The sequence below is a fragment of the Hemibagrus wyckioides genome, linkage group LG09 (assembly GCF_019097595.1).
Source record: "Hemibagrus wyckioides isolate EC202008001 linkage group LG09, SWU_Hwy_1.0, whole genome shotgun sequence".
Classification (NCBI taxonomy): domain Eukaryota; kingdom Metazoa; phylum Chordata; class Actinopteri; order Siluriformes; family Bagridae; genus Hemibagrus; species Hemibagrus wyckioides.
In genome coordinates, this window is record NC_080718.1 from 12,814,430 (window position 1) to 12,839,487 (window position 25,058).

General features: G+C 38.5%; 1 protein-coding gene across 2 annotated transcripts in view; it reads left to right on the plus strand.

Moving 5' to 3' along the window:
* Positions 1-25,058, plus strand: part of asap2a (ArfGAP with SH3 domain, ankyrin repeat and PH domain 2a) — a 72,300-nt gene that overhangs the window by 24,129 nt on the left and 23,113 nt on the right. For both annotated transcript variants that reach the window (XM_058399709.1, XM_058399710.1), the window contains exons 2-4: positions 3,995-4,067; positions 18,298-18,443; positions 19,766-19,840. In XM_058399709.1, coding sequence (XP_058255692.1) covers positions 3,995-4,067; positions 18,298-18,443; positions 19,766-19,840 — 294 coding nt within the window. The remainder of the gene's footprint in view (positions 1-3,994; positions 4,068-18,297; positions 18,444-19,765; positions 19,841-25,058) is intronic.

Here is a 25,058-nt window from a genome sequence, read left to right on the forward strand (position 1 = left end):
CAGATGCCAGTAAACCAGGTCACTGTGTGTGCATGTGTGGGTTGGTGTTGGTACAGACTAGAAATCTGTGAGGAATCGGGGACTGCAATGTCATGGGCAGTAAAAATGTTCTTGATAGCAGGAATGAGAAACGGCTTTGTAGTATTCCCGTATCGAAGTGTAAATTAACAAAAAATTGGTATGAGAACCCCAATTTCGTACCTGAGTAAATAAATGCTCTGGTAAGTTTAAGTTCAGTCAAGTGAGACTAGAAAAGTATAAATGTTAAATTTATTTTCACCTTTCACTTTTAAAATAAATTACATGATTACATGATAATAAATTACATGATAAATTACAATAAAATATAAGCTATGGCTAGCTAACTACAGATTTATTTGTAATTATTTTAAATGTTAGCTTTAGAGCAGGGCTTAATCTAGGATTGAAAGGTGTTTAGAGCTGTCAATCAAAACAACGGCAGCTGGACCTCAATAGCATGAGGTCATTAGGCTAAATACCAGATGGGATTTTTACATGTTGTAAAAAGTATAAACTAATATTAAATTTACTTTCACCTTTCACTTTTAAACTGGATTTCACCAAGGAATATTAGCTATGGCTAGCTAACTACAGTTTTATTTGCAATATCTCAAATGTTAGCTAGCATGATACAAACTAGCCGAATGCTAATAGCTCGCTCACACAATACAAACTGAGCATGTCGCACTAGATTTAGTCCAGTGATGGACATTAGGTCACATTTTTGCTGTCATATCTGTTAAAGCTACTTATTGTAGCTGTCAGGTGCTACAACATCACCTTATGACAAACAAAAATGTAATTATAAATGCACATCCTGTCTCTGGTAACGAATGGACTCTAGAAGAAATAGCTTCATAGTCCTTCACTACTAAATGATTCACTAACTCACTCTCTGAACAGTGATGGAGATGCTTAAAGAATGTTTTATGAGATGGTGCACTTCTGAGAATAAAGAAACTATATGTAGGTTGAGACATTTTTAGATGGTGCAGGGTGGAGACAGTGATGGGGCTGAGGAGTGTTATGGATGAGGTGAATGGTCAGGAATAGGACATCCACAATGGAGGTAATTATACATAATGTTGCTTTATCTGTGCTCTGTTAAGCCCTGGTAGGACATTCAGTAGGGCTGTCCAGGGTTAAACAGTCTCTCTTTTTATGCAGGTTCAAGTTCAGGTCATGCCCCGCCCACTTTTCCCTCACGGCTTGGCTGCACTTGTTATGATTATTGTTTATTCGAGGCCAGACGTCTCAGTGGCTTCATAAGACTGGCCTCTTGAAACGCAAGCCTGCATATCTTAATCCCCACAGTTTCCTCTCAGCGGCCAGCCTTTTTCAAAAAAGTAAAGATTCTTATTCTCCGTTCTCTGCTTCCCGGGTGGAATTTTTATATGTGATATCTTTTCTCTCATCTCAAGACTGTTATTTATAGCCCCGTTGTTTGGTCCGAAAGCTCTCTTTGTGCTGTGCTGGCCTCTTCTCGCTACTGCCTAGCTCATGAATGTGAACGAGGGCATTGTCCGTTCTTGCAGACTCTCCTGAAACACGACGCCTTTCAAAACCATGCCTTGCACTCTGAGCTACCGAGCGAGTATGAAATGTTTAGGGAGGAAATATTATGAAGAGCGGTTTCTGGAGGATTGGGAGACTGTGTGTGTGCTGCAGGATCCGGGTCGCTGAGGGATTTAGAGCAGGGTTTAGTCTGGGATTGAGAGGTGTTTAGGAGCTGTCAATCAAAACGGCAGCAGCTGAACTACAATAGTGTGAGGTCACTAGGCTAAAGACCAGATGGGATTTTTAACACTTTATCAAGACATAGCGAAGGAGCAACTTGTTCCGAATTGGATGCTGGAATATGTTTGATACCATGATTTGTGACGGTTAATACTTTGAGAGAGTGTGTGAGTGCAGACACACACTGCAGTGCCCTTGGCATTTTCTCTTTGGAGAGACTTGCCTGCCTGCTTCCTTTCGCTCCCCTACAGAGTAGAGATTGTTTCAGAATATTTTTAGGCTGTTGAATAATGAATTACCTGAAGACAGTGGGGATGCCAACACACACACACACACACCCTTTCTCTCGCTCTCTCTCTCTCTCTCTCTCTCTCTCTCTCTCTGTATTAATTTTCCTAGCGGATGTTTGTGAATGAGGGTTCATCTGTGTTTTGAATGAATGTTTTTCTGGTGCATTTGGGCCGCAATATCCAAAACTGCTATTTAGCATTACACTTTACTCATAAAGTCTTAAAATTGCCCCATGTTAAAATAAATCGAGCATTATTTTAACGGCTAGCTAAAAAATTGCCCATGTTAGTGTTTCTATATTGCTGAGAGTAACTCAAACCTCCTATGGATAAGTCTTAATGTATAATATATCACTGGTGTGTTTTGAGCAAGTCATGACTCAATCAAGCCATTCATTCATTTTATACATTCTACAATGATTGTTTAATGTGAGAAAATGTACCTTTTTTAGCTAGAATATTATTTTTCATATTCATAACATTTAAGCAAATGAGTTTCTTCTTACTACAGCTGGGTGTTTGGGTCATTTTAAAATATGAAATATATTATTTATAATCATTTTCCTCAAACCCTTCATTGTTGATATAGACACATTATATGGTCAAAGGTTTGTGGAGACCTGACCATCATACCCGGATGTGGGTCTTCTTCAAACTGTTGCCACATAGTCAGAAACACACAGTTGCCTCGAATGTCTTTATAATGTTTTGTACAGCTTAAGATCTCACACTGGACCTCAAGGGTCAAATATGTTTCAGTAAGATGATGTAACAAAATAAGAGCACCATGAAGAGTAAAGACATGGTTTCCCTATGAGACCTGATTTCAACCCACTGAACACCCAGTCCCAGACCTCCTCAGCACCCGACCTCTCATAGCTGAATGAACAAATCCATGTTTCTAGTAGTAGTAAATCTGGGATGGGATGGTGTATGTGAGTGCTATGGTAAGGTGTCTACAAATGTTTGGGCCCATAATGTGTTTTGGTTACCCTTGTAACTGTGAGATGGTCAAAAAGTACCTTAGTAGTTACATTAACTCGACTGTGACTAAACTGTGTGGCTACCATATCCTAATGCAGTGATTCTTTAAGTGGGATTCGGGAAACCCAGGGGTCCATGAAGCACAATCATCTGGTCCAGTAAGTGAGTGAGCCAGAGAGAGACAGACAGAGAGTGAGCCAAAGAGAGCGACAGACAGCGAGTGAGACATTGAGTGAGCCAGAGAGAGAGACAGACAGAGAGTGAGCCAAAGACTGAGACACAGCCCGAGAGTGAGCCAGAGAGAGAGAGTGACAGACAGACAGAGAGTGAGCCAAAGACTGAGAGACAGACAGCGAGTGAGACAGCGAGTGAGACAGAGAGAGAGACAGAGAGAGAGAAACAGCCCGAGATTGAACCAGAGAGAGAGAGTGACAGACAGACAGAGAGTGAGCCAAAGACTGAGAGACAGCCCGAGAGTGAGCCAAAGAGAGAGGGAGAGTGAAAGAGTGAACCAAAGAGAGATAGATCACCCGAGAGTGAGCCAGAGAGAGAGAGGGTGAGCCAAAGAGAGTGAACTAATGATAGTGAGCCAAAGAGACTGAGCGAGAGACAGAAAGAGAGAAAGGCAGAGAGTGTGAGAGACCAAGTCTGTAAGAGAGACAGAGGTATTTAAAGTATAAGACAAAGGTCATCAGAGTCTTTAATATGGGTCACATCAGTAGTTAAGTCTCCCCTTGCATAACAGGTTTTAAATCTCATCTCACAGGAAAGCACAGAGGATATAAATAGACCGAGTTCTTAGGATAGATTAATCAGTATTTACTGGGTTATCCAGGTATCCTGCAATAACAGTAATGAAACTGAAGTTAATTTACAGGTTATGTAAGGTAGGCCTGGAGTGATTCCTGCTATTTCTAACTTAGAAAATATATGTTTAAATGTGTTTCTTTCTCTCTCTGTAGGCTTTAGATGTGGATCGCAGTGTGCTCTACAAAATGAAGAAGTCAGTGAAGGCTATTTACACCTCAGGACTAGGTGAGTGATTGCAATTCTTTTCCATTAACACCTCTCTGTCTTTCTTTCTCTCTCTCTCTCGCCAGTATGTCCCCTGGTTTCTTTGCGCACTGCTGTTAATGCTGTTTTGTTCGGTTAGCGTGTGCGTGTGTGTGAATAGTGTGATATGGTTAGTTTGGGACTTTTTTTTAAAGCTTCATCTAAAAGAATACAACAGAAGTAGATGATTGAGCTACTGTTGCTGAAATTGCTAAAGAAGTTAAAGCTGGTTCTGAAAGAAAGGTGTCAGAATACACAGTGCATGCCGGGTCAGGGCTGTTTTGGCAGCAAAAAGGGGACCAACACAGTATTAGGCAGGTGGTCATAATGTTACGCCTGATTGGTGTAGCTATGGCCTTGTGAATACAATGCATCCAGTAAAAAGTAACAATGTGACTAAACTACTGTGATGGTTACAACAAGTAGCCTAGAAGTAACTGTTTATAGTCAACATTTATTCAGTATTATGAGTTAAGTATTGAGCTTCATTTATCTCTCTGCAGACACTCTCTCAAGAGTACTAAACTCCTCCCATAAATTTGGATTGACCAGTCGTATGCGACTCGCCCAGTCGTATATTAGGACTTTAAAATATAGGGATAAAATTAAAAATGTATATCTGGAATTGATGCATTTCTGTACAGCCACTTTGTGACATTGTTTAAATTGAATTGAATTGAAAGTATGTTGCTATATGATGTGTGTAAGTTGACAATGTATGGCTTCTAAAGTTGATCATTTGGGATAGTTCTAGAGGCTGAATTCCTCCTATAAGCTCAATAAACTCAAACCTAAGTACATAAGGCTGCACAACAAACAACACATTCAACACACTAACCATTTCCTTTATACCCCCTGGACCTTTGGTTAGAAGGTGCTGGATCACGTGGATCTTGGAAGGTGCTAGACCTTTTTCTTTGTACCATGGAGATTCTTAAGAAACAAAACAAACCCTGTGCATTTATGCCAGAAAGAGACCTGTATAAAATGACATGCAGGACGATATTATCTCTTCAAACCTGTCAGAACAACAAAGTACATAAACCCAGATGTCCGTTTTATAAATTTCAAATGAAGCCTGTTTTTTCATATTACAGATTTAAAACAAGATAATGTGTAACTGAAGTACAGTATAAAATTCAATTACTATGACGTGGAAAACGATGGCAGCCTGTAGAGAAATATTTAATAAAATTCAGTGGTGTGTTATGCCTTGTTTCCTACTGTGGTCTCTGCATGGATGCCTTGTTGAATTAGACTGTTGACTTTATGGCTTACATGGATACAAGTACATCGGAGACGCTTTCTCTACTCTCTGGAAGTCTTTTGAAATCCTCTTGGTAAACCTACCTTCCAGTTCTACCAATCTACCAGTTCTTCTATACCTTTGTGACTGATAACTCGCAGGCTAGGCTCGGAAGATTTGTCGAACGTTGCAACAGGAAACAAATTGGTGGTACAAAGCAAAAGTGGAAGTGAATTTGTGTGATGTTGGTAAAAGAAAACTGATGTCTAGCTTTCAAGACTGAAGAGAAGTCATCTCAAGAGGTCACAGCATGCTGAAGTAATCCAAAGAACACCATCCAAACCCGTGATTTAATCAGAAAGATTTTTATCGGCCAAGTCGGATTTCACTTACAAAGAATTTGACTTGGCAGTCCCTTGGTTAATACAGATTAAATAGAAACAAAGCCGTAAATTAGAAACGTTGAAATGGTGGGTCTTAACTGCTCTTTTCTTGGCCCTGCTGTCATAAAGGTTGGTGAAGGAGGACAAGTCACAGCCGGTGATCTCTACACATTGTGATGGTCATGTAGATAAGAAAAAAAATAATACACCAAGTGTAGATATTTTCCTTTGTGTTTTACCATTATATATGCTTTATCTGGTATTCCAGGTTAGTGTTTAGTATTTAAAAATGGTTTAAAAAAAAAAAGGCAGGTGGATAATAACAGTAATGAAGACTCCTTTAAAACTGCAGGTGAAGGGAAAAGGAACTGAATTGGCTTTGACAGATAATGGATTAAGTCGTAGCCTCACACATGCCTTGTGGAGCCTCTAAACTACTCTAGATTAGACAACACACATGCTGATCGGACGTGTTAAGAGCTGAGTTGGAGAGAAACAGGGTGGTCATCCTTCACAGTGCTTCTCTGCTTACACACAAATCCAACCCTTGCTACCTTACAGTGTTGACAAAGCTTTAAAGCTTTTAATTATATTTGACTACTCAAGCCTGAATTGAGCGACGTCATCCCCACTGTGAGATTTGTGAGCTCTGTCCTGCAGTGTGGATTGTCAATCCTGATAGCTGTCCTGCATGTGTGTGTGTTATTCTGGCCTCGCTTGTTCCGCTAGCTCTGATGGTTCCTTTTATTTGAACTGTATTGGGGAACGCTTTACAAAACACGTACACACAGAGCCGGAGCCTCACACTGCTGAGCTGGGCTTTTTCAGGAACACTGCGAGCACTGTTCAGACACCACAGTTGTGTTCCATAGAGAAGGACAGCTGTGCCAAAACACACCCTCTGTTGGTGTGTGTGTGTGTGTGTGAAACCCTTATTTACGCCGCAAACGGGGTTCCCAGAGCTGCTTTCATGTCATTACTCCAGGAGTCTCCAGAGGAGCACAAAAGCCTTATTTGATTAAGCAAATGTACAGGCCATGGGCTGGTGCTAAAATTAATGTGTAGCAAGGCATCTAGCCCACACCTGCATTTAAATTTTTACTGATCTACTTCATCACAACATCACAGCCTTAAGTATAGAATCGTTAGTATTCTTGTAGCAACTACTGTATTATATTAGCACACTCAAAGGTATGATCATTTTTTAATTCTTCTAATCACTGATCCTAAAAGCCTTTTTGGCCTTACTCCAGTGGCTGGATATTACACGATGACATATTTTTGAAATAAATTTCCTTATGATGAGGAAAAGGAAAACAAGATCAATTAAAAGAATATATTACTGCTTAAAGCCTTTTTTTGGGTATTGCCATTCCAACATAGAAAGCCATTCAACTGAAGTAAAACACTGATATTATTCACTGGAATTGTACACCAATGTTTATCAGTCTTGGCCATGTGGCTTTGTTTGGACCAAGAATTTATCACTGACCAGATAATATGCCATTTTTTCAGACTTATATTTACACAACTCAGCAGTTGGGGGTTAAGAGCCCAAGAGTTGCAGCTTGGCGGTGATGGGATTCGACCTCACAACCTTCACATCAGTAGTCCAACAGCGTAACCACTGAGCTTCTACTGCTCTTAGGCTTGGGTGGCTTTACACCATCCCTCACTACTCCCACACAAAAACCTCTCTAATGCTAACATATGACGCTTTAGATAGGCACATGCCTGTTTCAGGTTTTGATTCTGCATATGTAAGTGTTTTCTGTAGCCTGTATACTCGCTGGCTTGAGTGGAGCACATTCAAATGCCTTATTTGCATAAAAACAGTCCACTCTACACTCCAAAGGTAATGTACAACCACTACCACTACCAACCGAACGTAAACAGAGAGCAGTGACCCGTGAACTAGCTTTGACACATAATGAATTGCTGTTGTCCACACTTATGTTCTGGAGCCGGCGCAATCCATTAGATAACTCCGAGGCTTTTATAAGTTATTAGCTTCTTTGTTTTATGCTGATTTATGAGCCTCTTGGTGTCCAAATGCTGTAGTTTACTAATAGTACATAATTATTTATGGCCCTATACAAAATCTTCAGCCTTCTTCAGGCATTATTAGATTACTAACAGATATAAAGACTGATCACTTTAGCATTTCACGTAACGGTTAGGGTTTGAAGAGGACCGTGTGGGTTTGGTACAGAGATAAATGATGGACCGAATTGGAATTCCTCAATTGTGCTATAAGCCAGCTTGCATTTTGTGTATAATGTAATGGTGCGATCAGTTTGTCAAAATCAGTTTGTAATACACAGAAGTGGATAGTTTTGTAAAGGAGTAGGTGGAGGAAGAGGAGGAGGAGGAGGCACCATACTCTTATATTTGTAGCTTGTCCCCGAGTCTCGGCTGTAATATCTGGTTTCTTGTTCAAGTGCCTCTGAAATTGCATTATTAGCATCATATATACAATTCATAGCACAAAATAGAAGCCAGCGTAGCATATAATAGGGCAGATGGAGTCCGTGTATGAGAATATTTCGAATTCTGCATCTTTCATGGCTGCTTCTCACCTAATGAGATTCCATCCAGATTTTGCTCATTTTAATAGAATTTCTAAAAATGTTGGCTAAAGAAAACGGAAAACATTGCACGTTTCCATTAACTGCTGTTACTCCAGTGCTGTTAAGTAAGCAAGATGAACATTTTAGTCCAAGCGCCCCAGCCAAACACATGCTCTCATGCGGACGGAAACACAGGTACTTCCTACCTCATTCATTACTATTAAAAATCTTAAATGTTAGATATATTTTTTTTCTGTTTATTTGCACAGTCTTTTTTATTGGCAGTTAAGTTTTCCACTGTTTCAGTGTTTAGATGTTCAGGTGATGTAAATCTCGAATCTTTCGGTTTACGTTTCCATATGCAAATGTTCCAAATTTGCATAAAAACAGGAAAAATATAGACTGCATTCATTATTTCAACTGAAGTGGAAATGAACCGATGTTTATGATTAGAATAATGAATGAAGTTGTGTCCAGCGGTGCACACTTGCTTTCTGCAGACTTTAATAGTGCTATATTCGATTGTATGGTTTAAGTGTTTTATTTCGTTTCGGTGAATCAGTACCAGCGTTTGACAGTTTTAAGTGAAACTGAAAAAGCTTGCCACAGAGCAGTACAAAGCTGTAACATGGTGACTCAGTGTCTTTGGAGAAAAGTGGCGCTTTGGGAGTGTAGATTCTGAACTTTGTGCCAGAATGTATGCTAGGTCAGCTAAAGGTTAGTCACGCCAGGCTTTTGTTATTTTCATTCAGGCTGATTGAGGATTTTTTTAGCTGTTTGCTAAGGCACTTTGAACTTTTCTAGTTCTGTGTGTTCTCAGCCAGCTAAACTAACCGCTCTATAAATCTGGTTAACATGCTGTTGCTCTTGGTCAGGGTTTCACCATTACTGGATGTTCTGGAGAATTATTTTGGTGTACTCCCCTGCTCTGACGCACCTGTTGTAAACTCATAATGAGCTTGTTGGCTAGTTAACATGTTTTCACAGGTGTCCTGGGTGCAATAAAAAAAAGCCCCCGGTGCAGACATGGAGGAAGATAAGGAATCGATGCAACAGTAAGGTGTTTTTTTAAGGACACAGGACAGTTACAGATGGGTTAAAGGACAGAAGAAATGAGTTATGTATAATGGCTTTGAGTATGCAGAGGCTGTTCTCACTGCAGTGAATACCAAGTGCTTTATCTGGCATGCAGGAATAGGGAATGGTGTGTTTGTGCTATTTTCAATTATAAAAAGGGTGAAAGATGACCACAAGTGCTGAATGAATGAATGTTTTTATCAATCACATCCAACAAGACAACAATATCCAAAGTGCAAAGCTGTTTTTGGTTTGTGTCTCAAAAGGAAAGTATCTATCTGTCTGTCCGTCTGCCTGTCTGCCTCTCTGCCTGCCTGTCTGTCTGCCTGTCACTCCATCCATCCATCCATCCATCACATTATCCTTCTATGCATTGCTCTATCCTTCCCTAAATTACTCCACTGGTCTATCCTTCCTTCCTTCCTTCCGTCCTTCCTTCTTTCCTTCCTTCTGTCCTTCCTTTCTATCTTCCATCCATCCATCCATCCATCCATAAATCCATCCATCCGTCATCCTTCTATACATTAAAGTTTGAGAAAACCTCAGTTTCTTTGTCTATCCAAACAATACCAGCATTTTCTATAGACTAACTGCCACTTCAGCCAAGCTTAAGATATATAACACTTTTTCCAAATTTCAGACTCATGCCGGTTTGTTTTTTTTGTGCCATTTTTAAACTCTGGATGGAAAACTTGATAATGATAATGAGAGCTGGGTCAGAAAAAAGAAATGTTGAGATGGGAAGAGAGAGCGAAAGAGACAGAGAGAGAGAGACTGACAGAACTGGAGCATGCATTGTCCTTGCTTGTAGCGAACCTGAGGTTTGCTGAAGATACCTGACTACTGTGTGAGCTGTCATCGTATAGCACTAGCTATGACTTCTCCCAATTACAGATGACTGTGTGTCTCGGTGGAAAGCACACGTTCTGCAGAACAGACTTCTGGGTAAAAACCTCATAAACCTACACTTTGGGGATAGACATCAGGGCTTGAGCTAGACACCATAAGTGTGATTAGTAGCAGGGTGTAGAGAGCTGTACAAGCTACAGGGAAAAGTAGCCACAGAGGGGAATATTGACATCATGACTCAACAAAAATACGTGATTACACACCATTTTATTCGACATCCTGAATAAGTTGCTTTTTTTCTCTCCCACTTACATCTCCTCGTGGATTTTTTTTGTTCTGTGTGTTTATAGAAAGGCGGAGGGATTTCCAGATAATGGCTGAATGACATGGCTGTTTGTTTTAAATATGTCTCCAGGTGCAGCGAGGACAGGTGTAGTGCTCACGTTACTCACAACGTCTCCCATCCCCCATTTACTGAGGAGAAATTTTTAGCCATTAGCGCCGTTAGTTATGATGATGGAAATCTACTTAATTAAACATAGACAGCGGGAAATAAGTAACGAATTAATTGCTATGAATGATTTAAAAGATGTTGTATTGCTTTAAGTGTAAGAACCGTGACTCGATGAGTATTTTTAGCGCGTCCACGAACACAACAAATGAACTCGGACCTGTCTAAGTGACGCACATTTTGTACTCCACTTATTTATTCCGCTGTGAAAACAAAGTCGTGTCAGACTGCTTCATATTTTGCTTTAAAAAAAGCTCAAGAGTTGCTGTACATACATAGTGCCAGTATTCTGTCGCCTAACACAAAAACAACTCCTGAGTGGTGCAACAGAATTGCAAGAGTACCCCATCATCCCAAGATCACAAGTTTGAATCCTGATGATGCCACAGCCAGTCACAGCATGACCAGGAGTCTAAGAGAACAAAATTGCCTGTGCTCCCAGTGAGGGAGGAAGAAATGGAGGGGTGGAATACTCTCTCCCCCATCAGTCACATTCGCAATCGCCAATCATGGACGTCTGCGAGTTTGTGTTGCATGAGCAACAGTTCGAAAAGTTGAGGTCGGCTGCCTTCACTTGCCTCGGAGGAAGCAATTAAATAGCCTTCACTCTGCCTGGATGTTAGCTGTCTTGTGATACAGGAGAGCTGCCTGATGGGTTGGGATTGGTCATGATTAAACTAGGGAGAAAAGACAAAACCAAACAAAAAAGCACCCGTATGCCTTTCTATGGGATCATGTGGTCTAACAACAAGACCTTGGCTAATAGAGGGACTGTGGTATTAGCACGAACTAGGAACTCTAGTTACTATACACCGATCAGGCATAACATTATGAGCACTGAGAGATGAAGTGAATAACACTGATTATCTCCTCATCATGTCACCTGTTAGTGGGTGGGATATATTAGACAGCAAGTGAACATTTTGTCCTAAAGTTGATGTGTTAGAAGCAGGAAAAATGGACAAGTGTAAGGATTTGAGCGAGTGAGACAAGGACCAAATTGTGATGGCTATACGACTGGATCAGAGCATCTCCAAAACTCCAGCTCTTGTGGGGTGTTCTTGGTCTTCAGTGGTCAGTATCTATAAACAGTGGTGAACCGGCGACAGGTCATTGGGTGGCCAAGGCTCATTGATGCACGTGGGGAGCAAAGACAGGCCCGTGTGATCCGATCCAACAGATGGCTACTGTTGCTCAAATTGCTGAAGAAGTTAATGCTGGTTCTGTTAGAAAGGTGTCAGAATACATAGTGCATGACAGGTGAGGATAGTGTGACCAAGTGAGTGAGTCTGAGCCAAGGAAATACGTCTATCTACTCTCACATAATTAAACACGGATAAGTTACAACTCACGGCTGGGCACTGAGATAACGTCAGGATATCCTGTGCTGTGCGAGATATAATTAGACTCCTACAGTAGTCCTGAATATGTCAGTTTTAAACGATTAAAATATATAAGCAGAAAAGATTTTTTTTTTTAGATCATTTTAAGAGGCACGCTGCTCTGTGATTGGCTGATCAGTTTTGTTTGCTGAAGCATGTACATGATTGTGTCACTCTATTCAACCTGCTGTTCATACTCCCAATAAATTCTACCTGCTTCTGAGATTTCAGTGATAGATCTCGAGTTTAAGAGTATATACTAGGAATGTTATTACTGATACTGGTTTCAGGTTTCTATTTGATGCCATGCTCTGACCCTAACATCCAAGTACCGTGTGGTAATAAGTGACGTAAGCCTGGGGACTAATGAACAGACGACAGAATCGATCACTATCTGGATGTATCTGGATCACAATTAATGATGGTAATAAAAGCAAAGCAGACTGCAAACTGTACTGCACATAAAAACATCAAGATGAGGTACTGTAGCATTCAGAGCAACCTGCTAAAATGTCTTCAATTTAGCAGCACAGTAGGTCGGTGAAAATATCTAAGATTAAGGTTAGGTCAGTGAGAATAACAGTTCTTACACAATATATTATCAGTCACAATCGCCCCATGGGACTCATTGCAATGAAAACAGAGGAACATGCTGTACAAAAGCACCTTTTCGTGCACTCTCGGCTAAAACCCTACTCGATCAGAGGTCACAAATATACGTAGCTAATGTACCTTACTTCCTTTCAACTAGCTAACAAGCTTAGTAGCATGTGTGGACATGCACATGTGTGTAGATTTCATGGCCTGTGTTTAAATAGGAGGAAAACAAACAGAGATAAAGAACATGTTCCACAATGCCCCTAAGTGTTTATCAGCAAGTAAGTTCCTCAATTTGTTCTCAATACCAACAAATGCCAAAAATGACTTTGTTTTTAGTCTGGAATAAATGGTGTTGATGCAAGCATTGTATATACCATGTAGTACAGTTTAGATAATAATCTAGTTTACAGTTGTCAGAGGTTGACACAATTGGGTTAGGAAATAAAGCTTAATTCATATATGTATATCTGTTCCATGTGATTGAATTGAGTAACATTAACACCTTTGCTGAGAAAAGCTAGTGTTATGCAGTAGACCATTGGGCTATACTACCATGCATGCTTTAAATGCCTAGATTGATGACTGTATCTCTAGTTCACATCAGCACCAACATCCTCGTAAGATATCACACTGTAACTGGTTTAGATAAAATTGCGGGAATCGATCACTCTTACTCTACGTCATTCAAACTAGTCATTAGAAACATCTTTAAATGACGTTTAGTATAAGCAATGCCTTTTCGTTTTGTTGAGATGTGATATTTTTATACAAACTATATGTAACATTTTTTCATATTTCATTTTCCTTTTTTTTCCCCCTATCTCCATTGAACCATCAAAACGACATTGTCCTGGTTGATTAGCTAAGCTAAGCTAGGTCTGAAGCATATCTTCTAACCTCACTAAATGACCTTGTACATTTCTTTAAACAGAGCTACTGAGGAAAAATCTGTATAAATTGTGTGGGTTTAGTGCTGTGTTAACACATTTAACCCAAACATTATTAACATAATGCATCTGCCTGAGTTAAGTTGCTAGTGTTCAGTGGGTGACTTTTTAAGGGACTGCTGAAGAAATGCAGATACAGCGGAAGACAAAACTAGTCGTCAGCTCTTTGAGATGCAACGCTAAATCATAAGCTGCTTGCTAGCTTAAGTGAAATGAGAGAACCGTTTTCAGTGCTCAGCAGTCCACAGTCACGGATGAGCTGTTAAGGTTTCATTTTAGTGTAACAAAATAGCAAAAAATGCTCACAAGGCGCAGAGAGAGTGAGAGAGTGAGTGTGTGTGTGAGCGTGAGTGTATGAAAATGTGTGAGTGAGTGTGTAAGAATGTATGTGTGCGAGTGTTTGTGAGTGTGTGTGAGAGAGCGAGTGCGTGTGAGAGAGAGAGTGTGAGAATGTTTGTGCGTATGTGAGAATGTTTGTGTGTGAGTGTGTTTTTGTGTGAGTGAGTGTGTGTTTGTGAGTGTGTGTTTGAGTGTGTGAGTGAGTTAAAAAGACAGATAGAAAGAAAATGTTTCCAGTCCAAACAGAGTCACTGTAGACAGTGTATACACCACTAAGCTTGTAGAACTATTGTCATAACATAAGGTACTATTTTATTTTAAGCCAGGGAAGGGTCTTGATCTTAAGTTTCCAACTGTGAATGTCACACCAAGAGGCTAATTTTAAATTCGTCCCTACACACGCACTCACTCTAAGACTGCTAGGCATTCTTCTTTTTGTATATCTTATTTGTTGTATTTATATCTAGAAATGTTTCAGTGCTGAGGATCTTTAAGCTCTGAGGCCCTTGTCAGTATCCAGTACAGGTTTTATTCTCAGTGTATTCACACTAAGTTTTTCAGTCTGATGAGTCACAGCTCAGAAGCAGATGTTTGGGAAGTAGCAGCGTTTCACACTTTCCTGCTTGCTCTCTCACACCCCCTCAAGCTTCTCTCCTTTTCAGAGCGCAGCAGTGACACAATGTCTTTTCTAGTGTGAATGAGCTGCCTTGATTTTTAGCTGTTAAATCTCAATGTGGTGGCACCGAGACTTGATATGACCGTGTGCTCCTCTGTAGTTTGGGATACCATCATGGGGAATATCTGGAGTTTTGATGCAGTACTGAGGAAATACAGGTTTATTTAATTATTGAGAAGCCTTCTATTTAGTTTTGGTACATTTTTGCAGTCGCAGTAGTCATTTTTACTTTGCCAGTACATTTGTGCTACGGCTACAATTGGTGCTATAGCTACTAATTTTTCAGTAGCTCAGTGTTATTTCTTTTCTTTATTTGTTTTTTAATTTCTTTATTGTTTTAGAAGAATCTGAACACACTGATGAAAACATGAATCTGTCGAAAGGATGGCCTCCCATTTTTTGCTCTTTTGTTTTTGGGTATATCTTTGTTATTTCCAGCTCTGGGCCAATTCCAAAATGACAGCACGCCACTGCCTCATTTCCTGCCTCATTATGTCCTCTCAATACAGAGACAATGGCTGAGAGAGAAAGAAAGAATGCGACTGACATTGATCCTCACAAACTCCACTTTAGCCTAATGTATTATTCATCAGAGGCCAGTAATTCCTGTCTGTGTGTCCATCTTTCAGGGTGGTAGATTAGGGGTAAGTAACTGAGCTGTTGAGCTCGATTTCACAGTCAGTAAAAGTGTGTTACTCACTGTGGGTTAGTTTGAATTAATAGATCATTAAAAAATGTTATCATGATATTATACACCGATCAGCCATAACACTATAAGCACGCACTTACTGGGTGGGATATATTAGGCAGCAAGTGAACATTTTGTCCTCAAAGCTGATGTTAGAAGCAGGAAAAATGGGCAAGGGTAAGGATTTGAGCGAGTTTGACAAGGGCCAAATTGTGATGGCTAGACGACTGGATCAGAGCATCTCCAAAACTGCAGCTCTTGTGGGGTGTTCCCGGTCTGCAGTGGTCAGTATCTATCAAAAGTGGTCCAAAGAAGGAGCAGTGGTGAACAGGGTCAGGGTCATGGGCAGCCAAGGCTCATTGATGCACGTGGGGAGTGAAGGTTGGCCCGTGTGATCCGATCCAACAGACAAGCTACTGTTGTTCAAATTGCTGAAGAAGTTAATGCTGGTTCTGATTGAAAGGTGACAGAATACACAGTGCATGACAGGTCAGGGTTGTTTTGGCAGCAAAAGGGAGACCAACACAATATTAGGCATTATGCCTGATCGGTATATGGTATTTATGTCGTTAAATGTTTTGAGTGGACAGAAATCACCTTCTGAAACATTTCAGCTAAATTTACGTCCCATTTGACATCCCATAGTTTCGTGACTTTTATAGCTGTTTGTACAAAAACTATTGAACAAGAGCATAAAAAGAAAATCAAGCACATGGTACCAGTATTTATATTGATGTCAAATTTCATAATGAATTAATGAGCCAACCAGCTGTGCAATATTAATTTAACACTAGGACTGCATGGGTTCTTAAGTCCAAATTCAATGTAACCCCTTTTTTAAAATCTTTTTTGTTTTTGGTTATTTTTTAGTTAAATAATCTTTTATTAAGTGAAGTGGTTAAGCTCAGTGGTTGAGACAATAGGCTACTGATCAGAAGGCCATGAGTTCAAGTCTCTTTCAAGCTAGTACTTCTGGGCTCTTGAGCAAGACTGTTTAACCATCAACTGCTCAGTTGTGTAAATGATATAAATTGGCGTCTGGTGAATAGCATAAAAATGTAAATAATTCAAATCTATGTAAGAAATTGATGAACGTGAATAAAAAAATGTTTGTGATGTAAAAAGAAATAATTTAGGACAAACAATCTAGCTCTAACTGAAAAGGCTAAAGTTGGACAGTAATACTGTCTACTAGTAAGAGGAATATAGTCTAACTTAGTCTTACACTGACCGCTTCATTAAACAAGTGCACTTGCCCTTAATAAAGCACTACTTCAATCTCCCTTTAAAATCTTGAATAAGATTCTTCTGCATATTTATGGATTTGATTAAGCATCTGTGTAAATTTTCTCCTTGTTTACTTGCCAGTAGCTGATACACTATAATGAAATCTGAAAAGGTGTTCAGAAAAAAAATGGACACAAAATGGTGTTTTTGTTTCTTTTCTTTTCTGTGTCTGTTTCGTCTGATGCTGTATGATGTGCTTGAGCGTTGTTCCGAATATTAGGAAACCCAGACGGACGTTATAGGTATGAGTAACTGTTGAGCTGACGACCACAAAAGCAGACATAACACATATAAGCAGGACCTATAAACACTGCAGGTGTTGATTACAACCCCCACCGACACACACGTATAGCCTGAGATGCGCTTTTACTACATGTTTAGGCTTGTGCATTACACACTTTCCCCGAGGCAAACTGAAAAGACGGCTAATTGCTAACACTAGATAGTCTCCAGTGTGGTTAGGGGAATTACTAAACTCCGCTTTGCCATTTTTTTTTTTTGCATGTTCTCTCATGTTAACATGAGCAAGGGGATGTAGATAAGGAAAGGCTAATCCTGTTTGACTGGACACGGGGAAGTTCTGGGTTTTTGGGACATGTTTAAATTGGCTGCTATCTGTGGCATTTGGTCTCATCTCATGCAGAGTGGAAATAAAGGGATTAAAATAATAAGCGAATTCCATGTGCCTGGTTTAACACAATAGGAGTGAGAAGGAAAAAAAAGCCCAAATCCGAGGAGACAACGGGAAGTGAGATAGAAGAGCCATTTGATAGTGAAAATCCAATCTGTTTCAGTATGAGCTGGCCAATTTTTTTTTTTCTTCTTCTTCTTCTTCTTCTTCTTCTTCTTCTTCGTAACATATCTTTCAGCTTTTTTGGCCGCTCAGATGCCTCAAGTCGTATAATATTCAGCCTCCTTTTGCATTTGCTTCTACAGTCTTGCATCATAAAGGACTATCTTTTGTCATGAGCTGTGTCTTTTTGCTCTTAGAAAGTCAGATACTCTCCAGTTGCCTGATTACGTGTCACTTGCGAGCAAAGACGGCGGATGACAAAGTCAGAAAATTGTTCTTAAAATCTCACAGCTGCCTCTGTTATTATCTAACTGTCATTACAGACGTCTCTATATAATGTCTCATCACATTTGTATAACAACAAGGCAAAAAAGGACATGACCTGCAAAGAAATAGAGGATCAATTACAGCTTCTAGGTGTGTAGTGAGATAATTCATATGCCAAGGCTTAGTTCATAGAGGTTTTTTTTTTACCATTGTGAGATGAGATTTTAAAGCTTCCCAGTTGAATGGCTACAGGTCCGTGCTGTGTCAGTGCACATGCAGAATCTCAAAATGTAGTAGCTGTTGCCATCATTTATTCCAATATAAAGAACATGCTATCTCACAGTCTGTTATACAACTCTTATTGGGATTATTGTGTACCGTGTAAGTAATAAGTCCTACTGGGGAAAAAGACTGCTGGAATCACACTGTATAGAGCAAGCTTTAGTCTTATGCCTCAAATGATTATGGTCATGTGCTGTGTTAAGTGTGCTCATATTGTTTAACATTTCTGATTGTAATAGGTTAAAAAGGTCTTGCCTTCTCTCAAGTTTACTGCCGACCGTATTACAGGTCATGTTTTTACTTCTCTCCTTTCAGCTCATGTTGAGAATGAGGAGCAGTACACTCAAGCTCTGGAGAAGTTCGGTGAGAACTGCGTGTACCGGGATGACCCTGACCTTGGCTCAGCCTTCCTCAAGTTCTCTGTATTTACCAAGGAGCTCACCGCCCTCTTCAAGAATCTGGTGAGAGCTGTTTGTGCGTGTGAATGGAGTTAAAATAAATTGCATCTAAGCAAGTGAAAATATCATAAACATAGTCAAAATAACCATGTTTTTCTTATTATCATATTCAGCTTGTAATAAACCACATATAGGATTTATGGTTGTAATAAACTACATATATTACTAGACATTTTTAATTCATTTTAATCTTGAAATAAAATGACCAAATGTATCCGCCACTAAAACACGACTATTTAAACTATGAAATTCATTTAAGAAGTATAGAAATTGTTTTAGTAATTCTATAACTGGAATCTAGTTAAATTTGACCTTATTTAAGATATTTTCACTCGCTAAGATCTCATTCTTGCAGTATACTTTATTCAGGTCTTGAAGAGCAAATGAACTTTTGCATACGTTTCTTTTTGGTTGTTAAAATGCCGAAGCACTTGGCAACATCATCATAATTCGTGGCTTTATAGTAAATGTGGTGAAGTTAATTTCATTTTCGTAAACTGCTGAAGGGCCATAATCCATGGCTGTTATATATATTAATAATATATTAATAATAGTAATATATTATTAGAAACGCATCTATAGTCTAGGCATCAGTCAATAGTGCCCCCCCCCCTCCCCCCCAATGACAAAACATACCACAGTTTCGTTTCTGTAGTAATAAAGAAGAATGTTTCCAATATTTTTCTAGCTTGCTACGGTGGCTGATGTGTTCCTGCATTTGCAGTTGATCCTTTAACACTGAACGCATTTCCAGACACACTGCATGAAACACATATATTTGAGGCACAGTCTGAAAGAGTTCTGTGAGGCGTGTAAAACGTGAGCTCATGCGCCCTGTTGCGTTTGTTTGACGGTCTGTCTCTAGCCCACAATGTGTTTGTACGATAATTACACGGCTCACAGCTAACAAGAATAAACATAACACTATTGTAAATACAGCTGGCATAACATTCAACTATCCCTATCTCTAATGTTTTACGGACACAATTTCAGTTAGTTTCCTTTATATAATAATAATAATAATAATAATAATAATAATGATGATGATGTGTGCGGATACGTGTCATGTGGATTAGACGGATGGTCCGTATATGCGTGCAGAACACATCCGATGGGCTCGAATGATTTTCTGAGCTTGCCAAGTGGTTGTGTACTGACACCGAAATTGTATTCAAGATGGATTCTTTTCAAATGCTAATGAGAATCCTAATGTAATGAAAGCGGTCCTAATGTAAGGGGCTTCTGTGCCTCTCCACGTGATTATAATCTCCATTGCAGCGGGGAATTCTAGGAGAAATATTATTTAATACTGGTTCTTGCTCCAGTTTCAGAACATGAACAATATCATCACGTTTCCACTGGACAGTCTGCTGAAGGGCGATCTGAAAGGGGTGAAAGGGGTAAGTATTTATTATGTTGAGGTTTATTTGGTGCATTTTGTTGCGTTGAGATTACAACATTCAGTGAAGCCTTAGTTTGCCTCCTTGAATATACAATACGGTAAAAACATAGCAGTAAACATGGTAGTAAAGTGTAATAAAGGGAGAAACTAATAAACATCCCAAATCTCTGTAAAAAGGTTTAAATTGCACGTGTAATTTGCATCCAATAAACAATAAATGTTAAACTTAGGATGTTTTATGTAATTATATGGTGTGTTGGATGGCGGCAATAAAATTTCAGAGAACAAAGCAGTGCACTGGACTGCCATAGAAACCAGAGAGAGACTTAAAGTCTGTTATACAGTTAAGGAATGCATCAATTCTCATCCGAAGTATAGGTCCAAGTCTCCACAGTTAACACGTTTCCCCCTTGCATAAAGTCTAAAACAGAGCAGCTTTCTTATTACTCTCTTTTCATGTGGGGAGCTGAGAATTTTCTAGTCTGTGCTCTTTAGCTTATTAAATGTGAAGCAAAGTATTTCTTAATAGTAATTGACGCAATTAGTGAAAGCAGGGGGTCCCTAAGTTAAATACATCTGATCGAGTCAGTTGTGAGTGACACACTGAGTTTGTGTGTGAGACAGCAGATGGACAGATGGCTGTGATTACAGTATATTAAAATCAGTCCTGACCTCCTGACCCTCCCTGGCAGCATGTGACTACGATTCGTTAGCTTCTACATGAAGCATGATGCGATTTTCTCCTAATGAGACCGCTTCTCACCGCTACTGTCTCGTCTCCCTGGAGACTCCCTGCTTTATGCCTTCGCGCTCTCTCTCTCTCTCTCTCCCTCCCCTCCCTCCCTGTGTTTCATGTGGTGAAGGGGCCCGGAGTTGAGTACAGCAAAATGCTCTCATGGAGATGTTCTTTCATGAATGTATAACTAAAGTTGTTAGGCACTCCTAGCTAGGCTCTAATTGGGATAAAGTCCAGACTTAACACACTGGGCCTGTTCTACTCTCTGCTTAGAAAAAAAAACCCTCTCCATTTTCTAGAGCACTTCGGACCTTCTGACCTACCAAACTGCAGTGATGAGCTGTCAGTTAGAATGAAAATAATTTAGACACTGTTTTTAGAAACCCAAGCTCCAACAAAGTTCTTGAAGTTCAAATGAATACTTAAAATTTTTGTAACCTAATCTACACTTAACACATTGCCACATTTTTGCTGAAGTGTGAAATGAGTGGACAAAAAACTCGTGAATCAAAACTGACTAAAGATGATTTTTAAGCTATATTTATGTGTCCAGATGGGATTAGTCTTACATTTTGTAGAATTTGTGGTTAGGTAGTTGATGTACTGTAGACATCACTTAAACACACTTCAGTTTTTATCTGATGGCTTTTTACTGTACTGCTGTAGTGTTAGAGTGCTGGCCTGGACCTTAATAATCTAAACTCTAAAATCATTATCATTCTATAAGACCGTAAAACCCTAAGTGTACCAGGCTGAATGAACATGTACTGTAGTAACAACATCTGCCCCATAACTGCCTTCAGATAGCTAGTGTTTTTGTAAGTAAACTACAAAGCTAGTGGTTTTGTAAGTTTTTTCTGGTACAGGGAAATGTATTAAAATGAGTGTTTTATCATATATGTGACAGATAAAGAACATTTCTAACATAAAAAACCCTACCACTGTTAAAGACAGTGAAACGATGGCAAAAGCTAAGATGTTCTGAGCTTAACAATACTTTACAGGCTTTACAAAGTGTTTGTATTTAACCAGACTCTATAGGGTGGTCGGTTTTTTACCTTACTTTATAGAGTGTTTCTATTCCACCAGGCCTTATGGTTGTTTGTACTTAGCATCATGGAGTGTTGGATTTTAAACCAGGTTTTTTGATTTTGAGTTTTTGAAGGAACTTTATAGTGGTTTTAACTGGTTTCACAGTGTTTTTATATTTTGAAAGAGCCTTATAAAGTGTTTGTTTTAAACCAGGATTTATAGTGTGTTTGAGTTTAAGGAGCTCGATAGAGTATTTGGTTTTTTAAGGAGCTTTATAAAGTGTTTGTTTTTAATGGAGCTTTATAGAGTTTGTTATTAATGGAGCGTTTGTTTTTAATAGAGCTTTATAGAGTGTTTGTTTTTAATGGAGCTTTATAGAGTGTTTGCTTTTAATGGAGCTTTATAAAGTGTTTGTTTTTTAAGGAGCTTTATAAAGTGTTTGTTTTTTAAGGAGCTTTATAAAGTGTTTGTTTTTAATGGAGCTTTATAAAGTGTTTGTTTTTTAAGGAGCTTTATAAAGTGTTTGTTTTTAATGGAGCTTTATAAAGTGTTTGTTTTTAATGGAGCTTTATAAAGTGTTTGTTTTTAATGGAGCTTTATAGAGTGTTTGCTTTTAATGGAGCTTTATAAAGTGTTTGTTTTTTAAGGAGCTTTATAGAGTGTTTGTTTTTAATGGAGCTTTATAGAATGTTTGCTTTTAATGGAGCTTTATAAAGTGTTTGTTTTTTAAGGAGCTTTATAGAGTGTTTGCTTTTAATGGAGCTTTATAAAGTGTTTGTTTTTTAAGGAGCTTTATAAAGTGTTTGTTTTTAATGGAGCTTTATAAAGTGTTTGTTTTTTAAGGAGCTTTATAAAGTGTTTGTTTTAATAGAGCTTTATAAAGTGTTTGTTTTAATAGAGCTTTATAAAGTGTTTGTTTTAATAGAGCTTTATAAAGTGTTTGTTTTAATAGAGCTTTATAAAGTGTTTGTTTTTTAAGGAGCTTTATAAAGTGTTTGTTATTAATGGAGCTTTATAAAGTGTTTGTTATTAATAGAGCTTTATAAAGTGTTTGTTATTAATGGAGCTTTATAAAGTGTTTGTTTTTTAAGGAGCTTTATAAAGTGTTTGTTTTTAATGGAGCTTTATAAAGTGTTTGTTATTAATGGAGCTTTATAAAGTGTTTGTTATTAATGGAGCTTTATAAAGTGTTTGTTATTAATGGAGCTTTATAAAGTGTTTGTTATTAATGGAGCTTTATAGAGTTTGTTATTAATGGAGCTTTATAAAGTGTTTGTTATTAATGGAGCTTTATAGAGTTTGTTATTAATGGAGCATTTGTTTTTAATAGAGCTTTATAGAGTGTTTGTTTTTAATGGAGCTTTATAGTGTGTTTGTTTTTAATAGAGCTTTTTAAAGTGTTTGTTTTAATAGAGCTTTATAGAGTGTTTGTTTTTAATGGAGCTTTATAGAGTGTTTGTTTTTAATGTAGCTTTATAAAGTGTTTGTTTTTTAATAGAGCTTTATAAAGTGTTTGTTTTTAATAGAGCTTTATAAAGTGTTTGTTTTAATAGAGCTTTCTAGAGCGTTTGTTTTTAATGTAGCTTTATAAAGTGTTTGTTTTTTAATGGAGCTTTATAAAGTGTTTGTTTTTTAATGGAGCTTTATAAAGTGTTTGTTTTAATAGAGCTTTATAGAGCATTTGTTTTTAATGGAGCTTTATAAAGTGTTTGTTTTTAATGGAGCTTTATAGAGTGTTTGTTTTTAATGGAGCTTTATAAAGTGTTTGTTTTTAATGGAGCTTTATAGAGCATTTGTTTTCAATGGAGCTTTATAAAGTGTTTGTTTTTAATGGAGCTTTATAGAGTGTTTGTTTTTAATGGAGCTTTATAAAGTGTTTGTTATTAATGGAGGTTTATAGAGCGTTTGTTTTTAATGGCGCTTTATAAAGTGTTTGTTTTTATCTGGTTTTACAGAGTGTTTGTAAAACAACCAGGCTTTGCATGTTAACATTCCCTGAAGGCATGCTGATTTTGCTCTAAGATGGAGACATGCACTAATGGACTGAAATTAAAGGCCTAGATGTGAGCTGTCACACGAACCATTAACCCAGGTCTGTGTCTTTCACGCTCCAGTCGCTGCAGCCAAATGGCAAACCTGAGGCTAAATGAATGTGAATTTTAACTGTTGCTCCTTATAAAGATTCAGTTCAAACACAGCCCTCTGTGAGGTGATTTTATTTGGTAGAAGTGTGTTATATTGTACATGCACATTATAAGTACATGTATATTGATAAGTCATTAAAATGTACATATATAAAACATTTATATATCTATTTGGGGGCATATCATGCTTATTAGTCGGACACTGTTTCAGTAGCATGTTTAAGGAATCAAATAAAGGTGTTTTTTTCTGTAAAAGTCACCCATATCTAGGAATGGATATGCTGGAGCAGCACTGTGGTTCTTGCAAAGCTGATGTCATACCCAAATCTCCAAATCCCATTATCCCACTGTATGCCCCCCAGAGACCTCTATTGTCACACACTTGTGTGTGTATGCCGTTAATCCTCTGCTTGGCCTCCAGTCATGCAGACATTTACAAGAAAACCATTTGCGCTCTTCCATTTTTGGATGCTCTCAAATAGATCTACTACTATACAGGAAGCCTCTCTGTTGAGACTCACTGACTCGTGAAGCTCACCCATGCAGGCATTAGCTAACCTCCCTCCTCTCTAGAGTTATGGAGTTCCCACAGAGCTCTTATGATAACTCTGTGACTCAGATCATGAGAATCTTATCAGTGTCAGTGTGGGTTACACGGATGATCTATCAAGCATATTAGCTGTACAAATTCTACACAATTTTCTTCGTGAAAATGAATAACACATGAATCTTTGTGAAAATGAATAACACATGAACTATTGAGTCTTGAGATTTTTGAGTCTAAACTTTATTAAACACCTCCTCACATTCGAGCGCATTAATATTTCCTACTGAGAGACTTGAGAGTGACCTAAAAAATGGTCCAGATGTTCAATATAGCTTGAACTGACCATAAAGCCGCGTTATGTTCTAGTAAATAGGATAGCCGGAATGGCGCCTCTATAGGAAAGCACATGCACAACAAAAGCTTTTACACTTTGAGATTACATCTCATCTATAAAATAATGATGTTCTGTTGATCTCAGATGAATATAATCTTTAGTGAGTCTTTAGCAGTTCTTTCAGTGCTCTCGTGTTTGAGAGCATTCTCTTGTTGTCTTAATTGTCACATATACTGAAATTTACTTTGCTTCAACTCTATTAGTTCTACTGAACATCTGGATTATCGTGCTTATATAACGTCAGATCAGCGTACACGATGTACAGTGTTTATTTAATGGTGTTCACTCAGTAACCACACCCTTCTGGGTAGCATGGTCAGATTTTTTATAGAGCAATAAAAAAACGAGTATTTGGTTAGAATC